This window comes from Kogia breviceps, chromosome 14, assembly GCF_026419965.1.
Source record: "Kogia breviceps isolate mKogBre1 chromosome 14, mKogBre1 haplotype 1, whole genome shotgun sequence".
Classification (NCBI taxonomy): domain Eukaryota; kingdom Metazoa; phylum Chordata; class Mammalia; order Artiodactyla; family Physeteridae; genus Kogia; species Kogia breviceps.
The window spans coordinates 12,375,623-12,398,323 of NC_081323.1; the positions used below are offsets into that span (position 1 = coordinate 12,375,623).

The following is a 22,701-nucleotide window of genomic DNA, read 5'->3' on the forward strand; positions in this document are numbered from 1 at the left end:
GTGATCCTCTCAGCCTTCCCCTCTATGGTTCCATGATGGCAGCAGCTCCAGGCATCATGTGTTCCAAAGCAGGAGGAGACAGGGGCTCAGCCAGGGCAGTGAGGGGGAGCTCTCCTCCCTAGGGGAGGAAAACCTTTCCCAGAAGCCCCTTTCCAACTCATTGGCCAGAAGTGCGTCACTTGGCCACTTTCAGCAAATATGTTAACCTAAAGAGCACATAGAGTGGACACGTTTAAACATCTGCCTGTTTGGGCTTTGAGCTTCCTGGCAGCCAAGGTAAAAAGAACAGGACACCTAAGTTACTTAACATTCATTGTCAAAAAAGGAACAAGCTGAGCAGTTCTTCTGGGTGACAGAGACTTTCCTGGCATCCAGCTAGAAGGGAAATTTCTCACGTGAGCCCCTGTGGAGAGAGTATTAAGCAAGCAATTTGGCAGCCAGAGCAGAAGTGATTTCCAGATGCCTCCTGGTAAGGGCCTAGGGAAATAGGAACTAAGGGTCTTTGGGGCCCTTGTTGACCCTGAGATATCTTCAGTTTGAGAATGGCCCTTATTTTGATCTCTGTCGCTGGGTACAGTAGGAAATAAAGTGACCTAGAATAAGAATTGCTGGCAATTTACTGAGCACCTATTACACATTTTCAACACTAGAAGAGAGGGCAGTTGTTATCCCTATTTTACAGATGAGAAAACTGAGGTGCAGGGTCTTGGCTTTGGGGCCCAGCCTTTTTTAAAAAAAATTAATTTATTTATTTTTGGCTGCATTGGGTCTTCGTTGCTGCACGTGGGCTTTCTCTAGTTGCGGTGACCAGCGGCTATTCTTTGTTGCGGTGCACAGGCTTCTCATTGCAGTGGCTTCTCTTGTGGAGCACGGGTTCGAGGCACACGGGCTTCAGTAGTTGTGGCACATGGGCTCAGTAGTTGTGGCTTGCGGGCTCTAGAGCACAGGCTCGGTAGTTGTGGCATACAGGCTTAGTTGCTCCGCGGCATGTGGGATCTTCCCGGACCAGGGCTCGAACCTGTGTCCCCTGCAATGGTAGGCGGATTCTTAACCACTGCGCCACCAGGGAAGCCCCCAGCCTTTTAACTTACAGATTATCCTGCCTTATGCAAGTTTGTCCTACTCTCCTGGCCTCATTTTCCCCTACTTGTCTAATTTCAGAAATAACATCTCTGAAGTTAACTCCTGGTGTCATTGTGAGGGTCAAGTGAAGGATAGAACACGAATGTTCTTCAGAAAATGTGAAATGGTTTTCTGTATAGTAGAAAGGTTGGGTTTTTTTTGTTTGTTTGTTTGTTTTTGTTTCTTTGCGGTACGCAGGCCTCTCACTGTTGTGGCCTCTCCCATTGCGGAGCACAGGCTCCAGACGCGCAGGCTCAGCGGCCATGGCTCACAGGCCCAGCTGCTCTGCGGCATGTGGGATCCTCCCAGACCGGGGCACGAACCCACGTCCTCTGCATCGGCAGGCGGACTCTCAACCACTGTGCCACCAGGGAAGCCCAGTAGAAAGGTTTTTAAGTTTAATTCAAGGTGGCTTGGGAAAATAATACGTTCTAGCTATAAAAAATAATGTTTAACAGTGAAGCTGCTTGTAATAGCTTCATGCCCTCAGTAGTTAGAACTTCAGGGGACAATATGACTTACAGGTGTAGTTCACAGTGAACGATGGTGGTTGCAAATCCTGATTTCTGTTTCTTTCCTTGATCCTTTCTAATCTTTTTGTTTGACCTCTTGCCAATCCGATTAGAGGACTGTCATCTCTCTTGGAATATGGCTGACAAGGGACTTATTTCTGGAGGAGGAGGGAGTCTTTTCTTGGCCACTTCTTGCGATGAGCTTGGGCTTGCATCGTTAGTTTGATCTCCAATCTCTGGGTTTTTTTTTTTTTTTTTTTGGCTTGATCCTCTGTAAGCCAATTGTCCTTTTTAGTTGTGGGACTGGTTTAGTTAAAACCGGGTAAGTTAACCCATAAATCCATTTTACGGAGCACACGTAAATGGGAGTATGTCGCAATACTGTGGATGTGAGTGTATGAGCCCACCCCCTCTGCTTGGTGGGGTACTTTTGCCTCAGTTTCCTCATCTGTACAGTCTGGCTAATGGCAGGATGCCCCACGGGTCACTTGAGGATTCAGGGATGGACACATGCAAAGCGCTCAGAACGGTGCTTTCTTTATTGGATTAGAGTAAACGCTCCATAAACGTCAGGAGGAGCCGTGGCAGCAAAGCAGGATTTCTTTCTTCATTTTTTTTTAGATGAGAAAACATCATGCAACTTTGCCTAGGGCTCATACCAGTGTGGGCTGACCCTCCTGCAAAGGGACACTCCGGACGTGGGCCCCGCAGACTTTCGTGAGAAGCTCACGGTCATAAAAAGAAGTGCATGTTCTTAATAAGAAAGAAATAGAACACACCACTCTTGCTGGCTCTGGAAGCCCTGCTTTAAGAGACCATCAACTGCACCCACCCACGAGGGACAGAAGGAAATAGGGGTGAGGAAACATAAGACCATTAAAAAGAAGGACCTGGGCTTCCCTGGTGGCGCGGTGGTTGAGAGTCCGGCTGCCGATGCAGGGGACGCGGGTTCGTGCCCCGGTCCGGGAAAATGCCGCGGAGCGGCTGGGCCCGTGAGCCATGGCCGCTGAGCCTGCGCGTCCGGAGCCTGTGCTCCGCAGCGGGAGAGGCCACAACAGTGAGAGGCCCGCGTACTGCAAATAAATAAATTTAAAAAAAAATTAAATTAAATTAAAAAATAAAAAGAAGGACCATAAATAGAAGTTCTTGTATGTTCTTCCCACCCTCCCTGGGATGCCTCGTGCTCTCGCCCCTTCGAAGACCCCTGCTCTAGACCAACAACTGCATAAAAAAACCTTCAGGTTACCTTCTAGGAGGCAGCACAGGGTAGTAGAGGTGAGTGGATAGGATGGTGGGACCACCTGTCTGGGTTCAGGTCCCAGCTCACTCACTGACCAACTCTGTGACCTTGAACAAGTCACTTCACTGCTCTGTGCCTCAGCTTCCTCATCTGTAAAGTGAGAGTTGTAAGGATTAACAGAGTTTTGTAAGATCCTTAAAACTGGAGTTGGTGGGTGGTAAGCGCTATGGCTGCGTTAGCTTTTGTCACCTTCTCTGAATGTCACCACTTCACTTCTGCACTGTCTGAAAGAGGACCCCAGCCCTGACGGGTGGACAGCTTGGTGCTCAGCCTCTTTCCTGTGTATCTGATCCTCAGCCCCACCCCTGACCTGGGTTCAAGGATTCCGGGGAAACCGAGTGTCAGCTGGGCTTCTTAGCAGGCCTGGGGTGGAAGGGGCCTCCCCCTGTAGTGTCCTTGGCATTTCAGATGCAGTTTGCTGGGTGGTCCTTGGCCAAGGCCAGGGAGGCAGCTTCCCAGGCTGGGTGTGCTTCTTCTCTGCCGTCCCCTGACATTGGTCTAGGTCTGTGTGACCTCCAGGCTCTTGGGCCTTACAGCTGGGCCAGGTACTAGGTTCATATACAGTAAGTCTCCTACATACGAACGAGTTCCGTTCTAAGAGTGCATTTGTAAGTCCAGTTTGTTCACGAGTCCAACAAAGTTAGCCTAGGTACCCAACTTTTAAAAAAAAATTTATTTAATTTATTTATTTTTGGCTGCATTGGGTCTTCGTTGCTGCGCACAGGCTTTTCTCTAGTTGCAGAGAATGGGGGCTACTCTTCCTTGCGGTGTGTGGGCTTCTCATCGCGGTGGCTTCTCTTGTTGCGGAGCACAGGCTCTAGAGCGCAGGCTCAGCAGTTGTGGCTCACGCGCTCTAGAGCGCAGGCTCAGTAGTTGTGGCACATGGGCTTAGTTGCTCTGCGGCATGTGGGATCTTCCTGGACCAGGGCTCGAACCCGTGTTGCCTGCATTGGCAGGCGGATTCCTAACCACTGCGCCACCAGGGAAGCCCGGTACCCAACTTTTACAGATAACGCCAGACACGAAAACTAAGTTACGTGATTGGACATGCAAACACATGTTCGCATCTTTGAAAGTTTGCAACTTGAAGGTTCGTATGTAGGAGACTTACTGTACAAGCAGCCAGAATCTCCCTTTGGAGCCTGGAAGGGGTGGTGGGTGGACGTGAGTGAGGTGGAGGAGACAGGAAGCACATGGTCTCAAAGGAACTGTCGAGTTGCTCTGTGCTCTGAGCTGGCCCATGGACCACTGTCGAGTTGCTCTGTGCTCTGAGCTGGCCCATGGACCCCTGATGGAGTCTCATCAGCCACACTCTCCCTGTTTGCAAGGATGCTGGGGCTCCAAGGGGCTCTTCATCCCCTAGCCCCAGGGCAGCAGGGGCGGTACCTCGCTGGGTCGCTGTGCTGTGGGCATCACATATCTGCCTGTGGCACGCAAGCGTCCAGGCTGTGATTTCTGTTAGCGGGTGTGTGCTTCTGTCCTGGGCTGCACAGCTCTTGACTGCAAAGAAGCTGGTTTCCCAGGACTCCAAGTGGGCCCCAGGGGCATGGTCTCTGGCACCATTGGACAAATGGATTTGTTGCTTCTAGCCGGCCCATGGGCACAGAGCAAACCAGCTCTGACAGCAGTTGGGGAGACTGCGGTGGGCAGTTAGAAAACAGCCTGATTTCTGAGTTGCCAAAACCAGTTTCCCATACTGGGTATCAGAAATAATTGAGTTAGCAGATCTTTATGAGGTATGAACTCCTTGTCAGTTCTGGGCATTGAGTGTCTGGGGAAGGAGATTCTATGAAGAATTCTCCTTCTTTCCTCCCCAAGTTCATTTCCAGGCAGAGAGAGCATCACGTCTCTTTGTTTCTCCCTTCACCGTGATCTGCAGGTTGGTGAAATGAATTTCCCCTAAAATACCACTTTTTTTTTCTTTTTTTTTTTTTTTTGCGGTACGCGGGCCTCTCACTCTTGTGGCCTCTCCCGTTGCGGAGCACAGGCTCCGGACGCGCAGGCTCAGCGGCCATGGCTCACGGGCCCAGCCGCTCCGCGGCATGTGGGATCTTCCCGGACCGGGGTACGAACCCGTGTCCCTTGCATCGGCAGGCGGACCCTCAACCACTGCGCCACCAGGGAAGCCTAAAATACCACTTTTGCATAATATCCCCTGGGCCTAAATGTCAGAGGCACCCCCTTGCCCACCTGTTGATGGGGCCTCCAACCTTATCTTGATGTATTTAAAAGTATGTCAAGTATTTAAAGTTGGCGGCTGTAAGAAAGAGAGACTTCAGCGGCTTAAATGAGATAAAAGTTTATTTCTCAGTAGTGATGCAGGCTTGGGGTGGGGCATCTCTGCTCCATTCGGACCCTGGTCCCTTCCAACACCTTCCTCCGTCCTTTGCTACAGTGTATTGCACTACCGTGGCCATCTTCCAGCCTATGGCAAGAGGAGGGAAGAGAGGAAAGGGAGGGAGGCAGTTTTCTCAAGGAAATGATGTAGAAGTGAGGCATACTGGCCATAATGTAGTCACGTGACCACGCCTGGCACAGGGGATGCTGGGAGGTGGAGTCTGTGGTTGGGCAGCCACGTGCCAGCTGAAACTCCATTCCTGTGACGGAAGAGGAGCACGGATTTGGGAACCCTCCGGGGACTTCCTTAGCCGGGATTCTGTGCCCTCCGAGGTCTCTTTCCAGCTTCCTCTCCGTTAGCACTTTGGGATCTCTCTGCCCCTGCCTTGGTCCCCCCAGAGTTCCAGATGGACCTGTGTGGTCCCTGGCTCTGAGGACTCCTCCCAGCAGAGACCTTGCCTATCCCTATCCTCAGCCTCTTTATCTTCGCCGTCCTCCCAGGCCCATCTTGCTCCTCCCCTGTGCCTTTCCTGACCACATCGCCCTGAACCCCATGGAGGTTCAGTGAACGTCATGCACACCTAACATCTTGGTCATTTAGCATAGATGACCAGGTAGAATTTGGGAACTGTTCCCATCTATTTTCACATCCTGAGCCAGAGAGGGTGCTCTCAGAATCCTCTGCCCCTGCTGGAGCTCACATTGCATAGGTCACCTGTTCTGCAAGCATTTATTGAGCACCTAGTGTGTGCCAGAGAGTGCAGTAGGTGCTGGGAATACTGTGGCAAATGCTTGATAGATGCTTGATAACGCTTCCTGTCCTTATGGAAGTGGCATTCTTGTGGAGGAGATAAAGTGACAAGTCAAGACACAAATAAATAAGGGGGAGAGGAGAGAGGCAAAAACCCAACCAAACAAAAAAAGCAACAAAACCCATAACAAAACCAGATGTCAACTAGGGCCGTGTGAGCTGAATGAGTCCTTTCATCTCGCTGAGCCCCAAGTCCCTGTTCTGTGCAATGGTCATCTCTGTATGCTCCTGCCAGCATTGTCCTGGCACACTCACCAGAGGGAAGCCATCGATCAGGCTGTGTTGGGTTTCTGTCTGCTCGCAGATGTGCCTCCAGTGGTACATTGAGATTTTGGGGGTGCGAGGGAGGCAGGTGCAGGTTCCGTCTGTGGGAAGGAAGGGGGGCATTCCCAAGGGAGCTCCTGGATTTGCCGGCTCATGCACCGCAACCCCCCATCGCTCTCCCAGGGCTCCAACCTCACGGACATCTGCACTCAGCTCCTCCTCCAAGGGACTTTGTTAAAAATCTCCGCGGGCAATATCCAGGAGAGAGCCTTCTTCCTCTTTGACAACCTCCTTGTCTATTGCAAGCGGAAATCCAGGTGAGTTGCTGGGGAGACTGGGACAGGGCTGCCCGGGTGGGCCGGGAGGCTGGGATTGGGTTGAACTCTTGACATAGGCTTGTCACTTCCCTCTCTGGGCCTCCCTTTTCTCTTCTGAGTTGAGGGATTTGTTCTAGCTCAGCCCTATCCAAGAACATAGGTTATTTAAAATTTTCCGGTAGTCACATTAAAAAGAGCAAAAGAAATAGGTGGAATGCATTTAAATAACGTATTTCATTTACCCCAATGTAGCCCCCAATATTATTATTTCAACGTAATCCACTTAAAAAATTTATTAAATAGGTATTTTGCATTCTTTTTAAAATTTTACACTAAAGCTTCAAAATCTGCTCTGTATGTTACACTTATAGCACATCCCAATTTGTACCTGGCACCTTTTAAGTGTACAGTAGCCACCTGTGGCCTGTGGCTGCCACAGCGGACGGTGTAGGTCGAGACGGTCATGGAAGTTTGGAGAGTCTTTGTGCCACGAGAACCCTGTGATTCTAAGATCCAAAGGTAGATGGTTTGAGGGGAGGGAAGTCCTCTCCTGTTAAGTTTTTTGAGGGAAAGATAGTGTCTTTGTCATCTTTGTGTCTTTCACTGGAGCTTCTTAAACTTTGTAGAGTGACTGGATGGGGGGATGAGTGGTAGACTGATGCGGATGTATGTATGGTTGGATGTGTGGGCAAATGGGAGGAGAGATAGATGGGTAGTTGCAGGTTTGGGAGATGAATGGGGGTGACTGTGGATGTGTCTATGAATTGATTCCTGGATGGATGAACGAGTGTGTGAATGAGTGAGCAGTCAAGTGGTTGGAGGTTTAGGAGATGGCTGGATGGAGGGGTAGATAGAAAGTTGGGGGAATCTGTGAATGTTTGGGTAGTTGGAGAAATAGAAATGAAGCCATGATGAGCTGGCAGAGGTTGTATTTATTTATTTATTTAAATATTTATTTATTTATATTTTTTTGGTTGTGCCGGGTCTTAGTTATGGCTCGCGGGCTCCTTAGTTGTGGAATCTAGTTCTCTGACCAGGGATTGAACCCAGGCCTCCTGCATTGGGAGCACAGTCTTAACCACTGCACTACTGTGGAAGTCGCTAGGAGTGTGTTGGGGTCTTTATGTATGGTTTGTTGAGTGAATGGGTAGATGGATGGATGGTTGGATGGTCATAAAATTGAGAGGCTGAGTGGGTGGTGGAGGTTTGGAGCTTAGTGGATGGATGATCAGTTGGATGGGTGTGTTGAAGGATGATTTGTTGATAGTTGCCAGGCTGGTTGGACTCTGATATGGGGGGTTGGTTGGTAGGATGGTTGAGTTGATGGATAGGTGGATGAGTGATTGGAGAGACGGAAAGTTAGGAGACGGAGGGGTAGGGGCACGAGGGGGTGGTTGGATGCATGAGTGGGTGGGTAGATTGGTGGACCAAGAGAATTCTTGCCTTTCAGCTTTCTCGCTGAGGAGGTACAGGACAACTGACCAGTGCAGCCCTTTTTGAATTAAGCTTCCTGTTATTTTGTTTTAGGGATGAAATGGTGACTTTCCAGAGGCTTCTTTACTCTTTTATCTAGCAAAAGTTAGGGCTGAGGGGAGGTCCAGATCCTGGATCCTACTGTCAGCATCACCTCCAACTTCTACTGTGGCTCTGGGCTTGTCACTTACTGTCTGTCTGAGCCTCGTTTTCCTTGTCTGATTCTGCTGACCTCCTAAGGTGGTGGTGAGGAACCTTTCCACAGGATGAATGAGGGCTTTCCGTGTGAGTGTGGGGAAGCTTCTCATTGTCTTCCTCCTCCAGCCTGACCTCTCTGAGCCTCAGTTTTCTCTTCTGTAAAATGGGGTTGATAAACCCCTTCTTACAGTAGCATTTGCTTAAGAGCCAGGCTCCTTACTGTTGAATCCCTGCTCAGCCATTTCTCTAGCTCTGTGACTTTGCCTCTCTTTGCTTCAGTTTCCTCATCTGTAAACTAGGATGAATTATCTTGTATCTTGTACCATGTACAAGGGCAAACATGGTAAGTGTGCCTGGCACGTGGTAAGTGCCCAGAATGAGGAGTAGCTGCTATTACTGTTAACTTACCTCCACATGTGATGTGTTCCTATTCAGTGCGATCCCACAGGTACAGCACCTGGCACATAGTAGGTGCTTTAGCCACAGGCCCCTCCCCTTCCCCCCTTTCCTCCCTGTCCTGGGACTTGGTCCTTCTGGTCAGAGGCCTCCATCTCCCTCTTTCACCATCTCTGAGTGGCTGGGTCAGTGTGTCTCTTTCTCATTTCATATTTTATTCCTGTTAGTCTGTCTGCATCTGTTTCATGTCCTCCTATCCCCCCATCAATGCCCCCTTCTCCTTCCTCCTTGCTTCCTGCCTGTTCTCACCGGAGCCATCCTGAGAGTCCTTCGGCAATGCCAAGGCCACTGCCAGCGTCCACCGCTAGCCCTTCCCCACCACCTGCCGTGGGCTGTCTGAAGCAGGCACTTTTCCCAGAACACTGGGGTTTAGAAAGCAGAATGTCCCTTCAGGCCTCTGTGACCCCCCAGCCTGGGCCACGTTTGCTCAGCCTTCAGCCACCCTGTCGTGGGCCCTTCCTCCACTGGAGCAGTATCAGCTGATGCCGATTGTACTGGACACCCAGTGGGTCGTCTAGGGCGCACGCACTCTTGTGAGGCCGTTTGTGCCTCAGGCCTGCACGTGAGCCGGGCTGGCTAGAAGGAGAGGGCACATCTGTCGTCTGGGAGAACCTGGCAGGCGGCCTCCGTCCCTGCTCTGGGTCAGGAGCCAGAGGGCTGGGCTCTGAGAGGGATCGGGCAGTGGTGGATGGAACTCCCAGCCTGGCTCTGATGTCGTCACAGGAAACGCCTGATGCTGGTAGGTGTCTGTCTATGGTCGTGTCTTTGCCTGGGTCATTCCAGGCACTGCGTGTCCGGGTTGTGGGTCAGGGGAGGTCTCTGACTCAGGGTGCTTCTGGTCTGATGCAAAAGCAGAGGCTCCTTGGATGTCAGAAGTGGAAGGGAGAGTTTGAAAAACACACCTCCCCATTCTTCAGAAGGCAAAACTGAGACACAGGAGAGCTATGTCTCATGTATCTCGACTGCTTGTTTAACATCTTAGAGGCGTCAGCAGCGTGTAGTGGTTAAAGGCTCAGAGACGCTACTGCTTGCAAGCTATGTGACCTTGGGCAAGTTATGTCAGCTCTTTGTGCCTCTGTTTTCCTGTCTGCTTAATGGGGATGAAAGCAGTCTCCATCTCATGAGGTGGTTTTTATAGATTAAGATAAAACATGTAACATGGTTAGAATGTTGCCTGGCACATGGTATGTAAGGTAGAAGAAATCTAAATCTGTGTCGTCTCTTGGGTGTGTCACAGACAGCTTACACTTAACTTGGGTCTAAAACAAGACTCTTCATTTTCATCGTAACTCCTGCTCCAAACCTTTTCCTCCTTGAGTCGTCATCATTCCCAGTAAATGGCACCATCATTTACCTAGGATCTCAGGCCAGAATCTTAGTTGTCCTTGATTCTGCCCTGCCTCACCCCCCATCACCAGCAAGTGCTTTGCATTCTCTCATCAAACGTTGGTCAGAAACTCAATGTAATTACGATAAAAATTCCAGGAGGGAGGTTGTGTGTATATGTACGTAAATGATTTTAAAATTTACGTGGAAACAGAAAGAGACAAAAATAGCTAAGACAGTTTTGAAGAAGAACAAAGCTGGAGGACTTTTATTACTGATACCACGGCTTACTATAAAGCTATAGTAATTAAGACAACGTAGTATTGGTGTAAAAACAGACAAAAAGATTAATGGAATGGAGTAGTGAGTCCGGAAGCAGACGTACATGTAAGCAGTCATTTGAATTTCAACAGAAGCACCAATGAGGTTCAATAAATGATGCTTGGTCAGTTTGATAATCCAGTGGGAAAAATGAGTCTTGACCCCTTACTTCACACAGTATACAAAAGTCAACCTCAGATGGATTATTGATTTAACTGTGAAAGATAAAACAAAAAAGCTTCTAGAAGAAGGCATAGGAGGCTATCTTCATGATCTGGGGGTAAGCAAAGATTTCTTAAATTGGACAGAAAGTATAATTATAAAGGAAAAATAGATTTATCAGACTACCTTAAAATTAAGAACTTCTGTTCATCAAAAGACACCAAGATGAGAGTAAAAAGGCAGGCCACAGAGGAGGAGAAGATCTTTGCAATCCACTTTGCAAAGGACTCATATCCAAAATATATAGGCCAAATTTGGCCCTCTGCCTATTTTTATAAATAAAGTTTTATTGGCACACAGCCATGCCCATTCATTTTTGTGTTGTCTGTGGATGCTCTCATGCCGCAAGGGCTGAGTTAAGTAGTTGTAACAGAGACCATATGGCCCACACAACTGAAAGTGTTTACTCTCTGGCCCTTTTTCAGACGAAGTTTGCCGAGCCCTGCTATAAATCATTAAGAAAAAGACAGACAACCCAACAGAAAAGTGGTCAAGGGACAGTCATTTCCCAAGTGGAAGACACCAGATGGCCCATAAACATGAAAAAGTGCTCGGCCTCATTACTCATCAGGGAAATACAGATGAAATCTTTATTAGAGACACTTCTCTCTGCCGCCAGAATAGCCAAAATGAGAAATTCAATGCCAGTTATGGAGGATGTGGAGCAACTGGAATGTCCCTATGCTGCTAGGGGTGGGAGAATTGATACGGCTTAGCAGTATCTACCAAAGCCGATCGTATGCATTCCTTATAACTGAGCAATTCATCTCCTAGGTCGATAACCCGAAGAAATGCACACATATGGTCTTCATAAGACATGTGCCAGAACATTCACAGCAGCACCAAACTGGAAGCAACCCAAATGTCCATCACCATCACCCTGTGTGATTCCATGTTTGTGAAGTTCCAAAACAGGCAGAGTGAATCCATGGGTTTAGATCAGGGTAGTGGTTACCCTTGCAGCGGGTAGTGACCAGAAGGGGGTGTGATGGAGGGCTTTGGGGGTACCTTCTGCCCTCCTGTATCGGAAGGTATATTCTCAGAGACTTTGTTTTGTTCCATGCTGCAGCCCTAGCACCTAGAATCGTGCTTGGTGCCCAGTAGGTATTTTCTTGAGTGCGTGTTGAATGCATGGGTGAGTGACTCCCCTGGTCCCGACTTGGTATCCTTCCCATACGAAGCACTGGTCAGATTGTTTGTTGAGTGACTAAATGGGTGAGCAAGAGAATTCACCTGAATGAATGAATGAATGAATGGTGGGTAGGTAGATGTAAGTGGATGGATGGATGGACTTCCTACTCCAAGTTCCTTTCCATTCTGGTTTTATTTCAGAAAGTTCCTGTTTGTTAGGCACCCTGAGAATCTCCACCCATTTTCTAGCCTAGAAGAGTAGGTTTCTGTTGCTTCTTGTGGGTTTCACATCCACATCTCCTGTTGGCTCAGAAGTAGCTCTGGGAGGTCAGCAAGGCTATTAGCCCATTTTCCAGATGAGGAAGCTGTGGCTGAGGGTGGAAAAGTGACTTGCTCAAGTCACCCAACCACCAGCCAAAATGCCATACTTCTGACCTGGTTCCCACACTTCTCCTGTCCCCGGGCTCCCTTCTGTGTTACTGCCTTGCTTCCCTTTGCTCTGTTGAAGACGGTTGAGCCCCAAGGAGAGGAGGCATAGGGGACATTGACTTCCCACTGTCTTTCAGGGTCACTGGGAGCAAGAAATCCACCAAGAGGACCAAATCCATCAACGGCTCCCTGTATATCTTCCGGGGTCGAATCAACACTGAAGTCATGGAGGTGGAGAACGTGGAGGACGGGACAGGTAGGTCCCCACCCATGCCCTGCCTGAACCCAGCCCCCCTGCTGCACAGCACAGTCTCTGCTGCGGTTCACCAGTTTTTTTCCTTTGATCGGGAAAGATAACCTGCCCACAGAAAAGTGCCTAAAACATATGCACGTAAAGCAAACCCCTGGGTGGTCACCATTCAGGTTAAGAAATAAACTGCTGCCTGCACACCAGAAGCCCCTCACATGCCCCTCCCTGGCCACAGTGCCTCCTTCTCCCCAGAAGTAACCACTCTCTGAGTTTTGTGATGATTATTTTCTTGCTTTTTAAACATATTTTTACCTCCTAAATGTGCATTGCTAAACATTTTAATTAAAATTTCTGTTTTCGGGGCTTCCCTGGTGGCGCAGTGGTTGAGAGTCCGCCTGCCGATGCAGGGGACACGGGTTCGTGCCCCGGTCCGGGAAGATCCCACGTGCCGCGGAGCGGCTGGGCCCGTGAGCCGTGGCCGCTGAGCCTGCGCGTCCGGAGCCTGTGCTCCACAATGGGAGAGGCCACAACAGTGAGAGGCCCCCGTACCGCAAAAAAACAAAAAAAAAACAAAAAAAAATTCTGTTTTCGAACCTTATTTAAATGGTTCTATGATTACAAATACATATAAAATGATATATATGTATTTATTATTATTATTGCTTCTCACTGTGTTTCTCTGGGTAGCACTGACCCAGAATGTGGATTCTTTTGTTTTTTTTTTTTTAAATTGAGGTTTAATTGATTTACAACATTCTGTTAGCTTCAGGTGTACAACATAGTGATTCAATATTTGTATAGATTGTACTCCATTTAGTTACTGCAAAATAGTGGCTGTATTCCCCTGTGCTGTACAATATATCCGTGTTGCTTATCTATTTTATACGTAGTAGTTTGTATCTCTTAATTCCATACCCCTATCTTGTCCCTTCCCCCTTCCCTCTCCCCACTGGTAACCACTCGTTTGTTCTCTGTATTATATAAATGGTCATGACATATACTGTGTGTTCTTTCGCATGTTGCTTCTTTCACTCAACCGCAAGGTGGTGAGAGTCATCTGCGTTTCTGCACGTAGCTCTCTGTAGCTTGTCGGTTTCCATTGCTGTGTAGTTTTCTCTTGCACAGATAGTCCCCAGTTTACCCATTCCTTTTGTGAGGGACATTTGGGTTGTTTCTGTTGTTCACCATTATAAACAGTGATCCTGTGAGTATTCTTGGTGTATTTGTCCTTGAGCTTGTCCAAGACAGGGGTTCTGAATTGGTTTTGAGCCACAGACCCCTTTGGCCGTCTCACGGAGCCTGTGGACCCCTCCTCAGATTCAGGGCGTAGCTGGCTGCAATGTTCCTGGATAATGTCAGCCTGTTTTCAGAGAGGTTTGCCAATTCCCATCCCAGCCAACTTCATAAGGGCCCGTGACTTGACATCGTCAGGCTTACACTAGGGTTTTATGTAGCCCAAGTGCCAGAATGAGATGGGCAAGGAGGCATCAGGTGTCTCCCTTTGCAGTCGAGGGGTTGGGAGGTTCTTTGCTCGAGGTCTTCGTTGCCCACCAGAGAATAGACAGGAGGGGGAGCATCTGGAGGATAGTAAGTTCAACTCCCAAATCCTGATCCCATTGGGGCCTCTGCCGCCCTGTCTTTCTGGAGGAGGAAGGGCTGGTCCTGTGACCTCGCTCGTAAGCATATAACGATGAATGTTGGGTCGTGTGGCTGAGCTCTTGCTGACCCCGCTTTGCCTCCTTGCCTTGCCAGCGGATTATCACAGCAATGGCTACACCGTCACCAACGGCTGGAAGATCCACAACACGGCCAAGAACAAGTGGTTTGTCTGCATGGCCAAGACAGCGGAGGAGAAGCAGAAGTGGCTGGATGCCATTATCCGTGAGCGGGAGCAACGCGAGAGTGAGTGGCTGGGGTCATTCCCGGGTCCCTGGAGCATATGTGGCTTCCTGCTGTCTGGTCCCTTCTGTCCAGTGAGCTGTGTCTAGGGTCCTTTCCAGAAAGGTCAGAGCTACAGAAAGCAGGTCTTTGAAGTGGCAGGGAGCTCTGGGACTGTTACAACTCGGTGGGATCTCAGCTCATCTGGTTTAGCCCACCAGACAGATGGGAAAACTGAGGCCCCGTGGAAGGGAATTGCCCAAGGTCATGCCGATGAAGTTGATCGTCCTGAGATTCTTTGCTTCCTTCACCCTTGAGGGTTAGTAATCAGGATGCTCCCTGCGTGCCTCTGTCCCCTCCACGGTTCTGTTCCCTTCACCTGGGGTTCTTTTTGTTTGACAGTTCACCAAGTCTTTGGGAGGAGGGTCCGTGGGGGCTGCCCCTAACCATCGTCATGAATGCTTGAGCCCAGGCACTTCTGAGGCCCCTTGCGTTAGGAAGTGCAGAGCTGGGTGATAGTTGGGTGCACTTTGGGTGTGGGAAACTCTGAACTGCTGTGCAGAGACCACCGTGCTTGGAAGGGGAGGCCATGGTGTGTTTGGGGGTGAGTTGCTTCAGCTTTCCAGACCTCAGTGATGTGGCCTGGTAAATGGGGATAAAGCTCCTGCTGCAGAGGGTTGTAATGCTGTGGCATAGAGTAGGCACTATAAAAGCATTTGCTATTATAATTTGTCATTGCTCCCATTGTCAGGATTGGATGGGGACCAGGTAGAAAATATGGGGCAGTGATTGGGATCATAGTTCTGTGTGAATTGTCTAGAGAAACGGGGAAATTTCCATCCCTGGCCTGGAAGGAAGGTCTCAATATGTTTTCTGATAACCTCAGAATTTGGAAACCCATTCTCAGGTTGAAGGGTTGACTGCTTGTTACCCTGGGACTTAGCCTCTCTGGACCTCAACTTTGCAATCTGTGAAATGGGGGACTTACCCACCCTCCTCTACAAGGTCTTGTGTGGGGTCCCTGGCAGGTGCCTAGAACAGTGTCCGACATGCAGGGAGTGCTTTATGGGTGACCACTGGCTGTGGCGGTAGTTGGGGGCAGCTGGGGGAAAGGCTTTCAGGAACCACATGCCCGCCTGCTCTGCTCCCTAGCGCTGGTGCTGACTGTGTCCCCTCCGCAGGCCTGAAGCTGGGCATGGAACGGGATGCCTACGTCATGATCGCAGAGAAGGGGGAGAAGCTCTACCACATGATGATGAACAAGAAGGTGAACCTGATCAAGGACCGTCGGAGAAAGCTGAGCACCGTCCCCAAGTGCTTCCTTGGCAAGTGAGTGACCCCATCCTGGCTTCTGCTGTGTCCCTGGGTCTCGGCTGGAGACGGGAGGTGGGCAGACCATCTGCACCCATGTGGCTTTTCCCAGCCCTGCCCCTTCTGCCATGAGCAGAGCCACTAAAGCACCTCGAATCCTTGTGGAACAGCCCTTGGAGATCAAGGATAGTGGGGTACCCGTATCAGGGCTTTCAGATGTTTTGACCACAACTCACTGCAAACTGTAGGTTTTATATTGTGACCTATTACACACATCCATGTAGTATATGACTGAAGCCAAAGTTTCACACTGTGCTTGTTACACTCTGAAAATACCTGTCTATTCTGTTCTATTCTATTCTATTCTACTCATTTCTTCATTCATTTCAAAAATAGTGCTGAGTGAAACCCATGAAATTGATTTCACGAACTGTGAGCGGGTTTTCCACCATGGATTGAAAAACGTTGCTCTGGCATTCAAGCAAAGAGAAGCCCCTATAGATATGTCAAGCAGAAAGGTATTTAATGCAGGGAGTTGATTTCAAAGGTTTTGGAAGAGCAAATGTAGACCTTTGAATTAGCCTTTTTGGACTGTCATAACAAAGTATCACAGTCGTGGCAGCTTAAACAACAGAAATTAATTTTCTCATTGTTCTAGAGGCTAGAAGTCGGAGATCAAGATGTTGGCTGGGTTGGTGTCTGGTGAGGCCTCCCTTCCTGAGATACACAAGGGGAAGGGGAGATCCATATGGTTTCAGTACTTAGGGCTTCCAATTTCTCTGTCTGGGAATTACATTATTTCCTAATAATAAAACATTATTACCCCCGCCCCTATTTTATAACCAATGATCAAAGGGTCAGAGCACAGGTGAGATGGGATTGGATCCTAAACCCAGGTTTAAATCTCATTCACCTGGGGGAGGGGGCTGGGGATTGGGAGAAGCAGGAGAAATGCAGTGCCTATAAAACCATCAGGGGCTCCCCTGGTGGCGCAGTGGTTGAGGGTCCGCCTGCCGATGCGGGGGACGCGGGTTCGTGCCCCGGTCTGGGAGGATCCCACGTGCCGTGGAGCGGCTGGGCCCGTGAGCCATGGCCACTGGGCCAGCGCGTCCGGAGCCTGTGCTCCACAACGGGAGACGCCGCAACAGTGAGAGGCCCGCGTACTGCAATTAAAAAAATAAATAAATAAAATAAAACCATCAGGCTGTTTCCAGCCCTACTGTGTGTTAGCCCTAGTGGTCGGTGCTCTGGAGAGGGTAGAAGAATGCCCAGGGCTCCTGACTGCACGAAGCTTGTGGGGAGAGAAGCTTGCCTGTGAGGCTGGCATTTTGTTGAGAATTTATTAACTTACACCCCACCCGCTTCCCAAAAGATTTTGAAGAGTCCTGGGGTAAAAGCGGCTGTAATTATTGTATTGCCATAGACCAGGTGAGAGGTGCCACGGACTAGGGTAGTCACCGTGGAGATGGGGGCAAGTAGTTGCATTCTGGATCATGTGGAAGGTGACAGCATTGGCTGATGGGGTGGAGAAAAAGGGAATTAAGGATCTTGAGCACCTGGAAGGGCCGGAGTGCTGATTGCTGCGAAAGGGGAGACAGAGGCAGGTTTCAGAGGGTGAGAGTAGAGCCCAGAGGCTGCATTTGGATGTTTACACCGAGACAGGCTCCCCGACAGAGGTGTCGACTTGTTAGTTGGATGTGAAATCTTGACTCGGGGAGAAAAGTCTGTTTTGGAGACCTAAGTGCAGGGGATGTGGGCATTTAGATGGTTTTCAAAGCCATGAGACTGAATGAAATCTGCAGGGGGATGGGTAGAGAGAGGGGTGAGGCAGGGACTGGGCTCTGGGGAGGAGGAGGAAGCAGCAAAGGAGACTGAGAGGGAGCGGGCAGAGAGGTGGGAGGCACGCTGGCGAGTGCAGTGATCTGGAAGCCAGCTGAGGGACGTGTTAAGGTCGAGATGCCCAGGAGATGTTCGCACATTGAACAGATGTTGGATGCGTTGCTGGAGACCAGTGTGAAGCCAGGGCAGGGGCCCAGGGGGAGCTGATTGGTCATGGCTTGGGGCAGCAGGCAGGGGATCTTGGGGTGGTTGGGCCCCTGGAGTTGGCCTGGATGCCTTGGAGTCAGGCTGCCCTTTTGCCCTCAGGGTTAGTTGACCCCAGCTCCATGTTCCCTGGGAGGGTCCGTGGAGGGGAGGGTTTGGGCCCCAGACCTGTGGGAAGCAGGGAGGGGCCAGCCGGGCTAGTCTCCATCAGCTAATTCCTAATCCCTGGGCAGAAAGGAGGTTTCTCTCGAGGAGGGGTTTGCTTCTGGCCCCCCGGGGTCAGAGGACCTCCCCTCCTCTTGCCAAACCCTTTGGCGAGCTTAGTCCAGCTGGATGGGCTGACCTGTCTGTGATTAGGGCTTCAGCAGGGTACTCTGTCTCCTCAGGAAGGGTTAGGGGAGATTTCTTTGACCGCCCGTTTGAAACAGGGCCAGGATTGAAGCTTGTTTGGCAGTCGTCGGGCCCCGAAGGACCAGACTTCCTGCAGGAGATCCTGCTGATAAAAACTCTCTTCCTTGCTCGGCTGTGCTCTGCACACAGCCCCCCGGGTTGGTGATCCTCCTCCTTCCTGGTCAGGACCCAGCTCCTCCTCCAGGAGCACCTGGGCCCCCTGCGATGGAAGGAACCAGCAGCTACAGAGACACAGTCGTGGAGCCTTTCTCTGCTCCAGGTGCTGCCATGTGGCCCTGCCTTTTAATCTTTGTGTGACACAGTGAGGCAGTTTACTGCCATTGTTCCCATTTTAAGGGTGTGGACACTGAGGCAGAGAGGGAAAAGGTCCTGCACAAGGTCACACGGGCACAAATTGGGGGCTGGGATTTGAACCCAGTACTTTCTCTCACCACACTCTGCTGCGTTTATCCATTTTTGTCTCTATTCAGCACATTTTGTTTTTCCTTGATCATCACCTGTCTCTACAACTAGATGGGGGACTCCAGGAATACAAAAAGTGTCTGATTTATCTTTATAACCTTCAAGGGTTAGGCTTTGCATCAGACTTGGACTCAAGTCCTGCTTCCCCCGCCTTCTAGCTGTGTGACTTTGGGCAAGTTTCTTAACCTCTCTGAGCCTCAGTAAATGACCAATTAATGAGAGAGAATGAAATGTTTGCCTTGCCGGATTGTCGGAGGATACAGAGAGAAAACACATGTGACATGCTCAGCACATTGTGGGCAAGAGTGATGGAAATGTGATGGAGCTTAAGGAGTGGCCTGTTTCTGCCCTCATCAGAGACAAAACTCACGGATGCCACGTGAAGAAAAACTAAGGAATAAAATCTGTGTATTTTTGTGGAGGCTTCATGGGAGGATCATGACGTTTGCCCTCTAGGATCCTCAGATTCTAGGGAGACAAAACTGATTCCTTCATCTATCCCAGTCATTGTTTATTGAGCCCTTACTGCGTGCAAGCACTGAACAGGACAGAGGAAACTCCTGCCCTCCTGGAGATAACGGGCCAGTAGGGGAATCAGAAAGTAGATAAATACACATAAGGAAGGGAATTTCAGTGACTTGATGAGTGCTTTAAGGAAATAAGTAGGTTGATGTGAGGAGGTGAGGAAAGGGGGTGTGATTTCAGCCAGGGTGGTCAGGAAGGGCCTCTTGGGGAAGGTGACATTTTAACCAAGATCTGGATGACAAGCAAGAGCCAACCATGAGAAGATCTGGGGGAACAACATTCCTGGCAGAGGGAACAGCAGGCGTGAAAGCCCCAAGGCTGCACTGAGCCTTGAGTAAATTGAGGAACAGCAGGAGGCCAGCGTGGCTGGAGGGAGTGAGTGGCTGGGGGGTGTTGAGATGAGGCCACAGGGGGTAGCAGGGGCCAAATCAGGCAGGTAAGGGGTGAGGGGTTCAGATTCGATCCCAGGTGCTCTGGGAATCCATTGAAAGAGTTTGCGTGGGAGAGTGAGGTGAGAGAGGATGAACTCATTATACAGGCCCGGGACGAGGGCACTGTCAGAGCTTTAAGAACTCAGGGCACAAGGTGTGACGGTCTGTGTGGCAGGGCAGTCAGGGAAGGCTTCCTGGAAGGAGAAGGCCTTTGGCCGTACTCTAGACAGAGTTAGATATCATTCATTAACTAAAGTCTGCCAGAATGGGAGCACCCAGGTGCAAGAGGCCGCACTGTTTCATCCACCTGTGGGCATAGGTACAAGGTATTAGTGCGTAATAGCTGATCAATAATGATTCGTCAGGCATTGCTGCAGACACCACCCGGAAGCATCTCAGGCAGTGGAGTCACAGGGATGAACGTAAAACCCCCAGTTCCTGCCCTTGTGGAGCTCAGGGCCATGGAGGAGACGGGCAAGTGAAATGGGATTCTTGTATTGGGGATGAGTGGACATTGGATCTCAGCTTGGGGGCTTTCCCGGAAAGACTGCCAGGGTGTACCTGTGTGTCCCCTGTGCCTAGCCTTGGACTCGACACTTGAAATTCATGTTTACTGGGTGCACGATACTGGGGGGCAGGAAGGAAGAGGGATGCTGCCGTTAGCTGACACATGCTCTCAACTACTCCCCCGTTCCCTGAATCTCAGACGCCCCGCCAAAGCAGGCTGACCTGCTCCCTGTGTTCCGGAGCGTACCTCACCCCGCTCCCGGTTAGGTCTTTCTGGAAGACTGGATCTCGCTTCTCTTTGCCCCCACCCCCACCAACTGGCAGATTGCTGGTTCTCTAACCTTACTCCTTACTCAGGGCCTTTGTGTATGCTGACCCTCGTGCCTGTAACACATTTCCTTGCACCCAGCGGTAGCACATGGCGCCCCGTGGACACAGTGTGGTTTGCAGATGTGTTTTCCATGGGCCACACGGTGCTTTCAGAAAATTTTGGATTCAATATCAACATTTAACAGTTGGGAGATTTCACAGGAAATGCTGGATTTCCAGCTTCTCTTGAAAAGTCATAAGATGCTTTAGCCTTCCCATGCGGCCACAGTTGGCCGCAGTGAGTGGCTGCCGTTTTCAGAAACGCTGGCTGGTTCAGCAGAGTTTCCACCTGGCCCCTTTTACTCATTTATGAGAGTTTAAGGTCCCTGCATTAGAGGTGAATTTTGTCTGGTTTTGTAGGCTGGATCCCAGCTTAGGACTCAACATGATTTGAAAGTTACCGACTAAATCCTGAAGACCCCTGAATGAACCACTTGCCAGATGGACCTGGCTGAGGCCCAGAGAGGGACAGCAGTTTGCCCAAATTTGCCCAGCAAATTGCTCCTCAAAAAGGCTCAAGACTCAGCTCAGGGCAGAAACCTAGGTCACGGTTGCTGTCCTCTGGGCTGCATTTTTCTGCCCTTGCAGCTGCTGTGGGCAACTTCCTGTCCCCCCACCCTGGCCACAGGGCTGCCGGTTCGTGCCAGAGGTGGCCCCCCATGGGACAGCTGGTGGGCACCCGGAGGCTGAGGCTCCAGCTTCGGAGAGTGGGCACTCAACATCTGTTCACCTCCCCCAGCCGCCGGCAGCTTTCTTTCTGCCTCTGATTTTTGGGACTTCAAGAATAGACCTGGGGGAGGACAGGACCCAGAACTACCTCTTCCCCACTAGGGGCTCCCACTCCCCAGAATTGATCCGTTTCTTCTACACGCCCCCCCCCCCCCGGCTCTCCCTGGGGTTCCCTGAATGCCTCAGCACACACTGCTACCTACACACAGGGCAGGTCTTTGCTCAGCCAAACACTGCAAAGCTAAAAATAGCCCTGCCCGCCTCTGGCCCTGTAATTGGAGGCAGGACAGCTGGTTTTGATAAGCTCCCCACTCTGGCCAGCTGCCACCCGCTTTCATTGAGTACAGAATGACCACATCCCCAGCTCTCCCCTGGCCAGCTGACTTCCAGTGCGTTGAGCTCTGCATGGAGCCCAAACTCTACTCCGAGAACCAGGACCTGGGCTCTGGCTGAGCCTCTGCCCCTCTGGGTAGTCACGTTGGATTTGCCTCATTTCCTCTGGGCTTTTGAGCACTTCTTTCTTGCTGAGACCTTCCTGCTTACCCCAGAACATTCCTTCTTGTTTGATGGTTCATTCCTTTAATTTGTTCAAAAGATTATTGAGCCTTGCTGTGCTTTGGACCATCCTCCAGGTGCAGGGGGTGTAGAGCTATGGATCAGACAAAGCTCCCCATCAGCATGGAGGTGACATTCTGGTTTGGGGAGATGGTTGATAAACACATAAATAAATCTGTAAATAGTATAATACAACTCCAGTGATAAGTGCTAAAAAGGAAGTAAAACGGAAAGATGGGGATGGTTTGTGTGGGTGTGGGGTGTCTTGATGAGGTGGTCAGGGAAGACTTCTCCGAGGAGATGATATTTGAGCTGAGACCTAAAGACGAAAGAGAAAGGCTGTGTGAAGAGCTGGGGAAGGGTGTTTCTAGGCAGTGGGAACGGCAAGTGCAAAGGCCCTGAGGCAGGCAGGAGTCTGGCAATTTTTTTAAAGCAGGGGACGATGGTAGGTGAGGCTAAAGCAGAATAAGTGAAAGGTATAGGAGATGAGGAGGGGGCAGTTCATGTCAGGGCCTTGTCATCATGTGGGCAGAGTTTAGATGTTTTTCTGAGAGTAACCAGGAAGCCCGCCGGAGGGTTTTAAGTGGGAGAATGATATGACTTGATCACCCTTAGCTCTTCTGACTCTCCACAGTCATCTTTCTGGGTCCTTATTTCTTCCAGTGCTTATTGGTTTCTTCATTCCTTCTGTCTGTTCAGCCAGCCAGCATCCATCTCCCCACCCACCTACCCACTAATTTTCCCAGCCACCTAATCATTTATCTGTCTGTCAGATCATCCAGTCATCTGCTCACTTTTCATTTATTTATCCACTCATGTGTCCATCCTCTCTCTCTGTCTCTCTCATCCATCCTCCCGTCCATCCATCCATGCATCCATCCATCCAATGAGCCTGAGGCGGGCCCTGGGGTCTGCTCACACCCACCTCTCTGCCATTGGTCTTGGGGAAAAGCATCTGGCCTCAGCATGACCCCCAGGCCTGTGGTGTCCTAAGCTCTGCTTTCCTGTGGG

The 22,701-nt window shown here is 50.2% G+C and overlaps 1 protein-coding gene across 10 annotated transcripts in view; it reads left to right on the forward strand.

Annotated features, from left to right (window-relative positions):
- PREX1 (phosphatidylinositol-3,4,5-trisphosphate dependent Rac exchange factor 1) overlaps positions 1 to 22,701 on the forward strand; it is a 194,972-nt gene that overhangs the window by 118,935 nt on the left and 53,336 nt on the right. For all 10 annotated transcript variants that reach the window (XM_067014051.1, XM_067014052.1, XM_059036024.2 and 7 more), the window contains 4 exons: positions 6,530 to 6,663; positions 12,357 to 12,475; positions 14,222 to 14,371; positions 15,529 to 15,676. In XM_067014051.1, the coding sequence (XP_066870152.1) occupies positions 6,530 to 6,663; positions 12,357 to 12,475; positions 14,222 to 14,371; positions 15,529 to 15,676 (551 nt within the window). The remainder of the gene's footprint in view (positions 1 to 6,529; positions 6,664 to 12,356; positions 12,476 to 14,221; positions 14,372 to 15,528; positions 15,677 to 22,701) is intronic.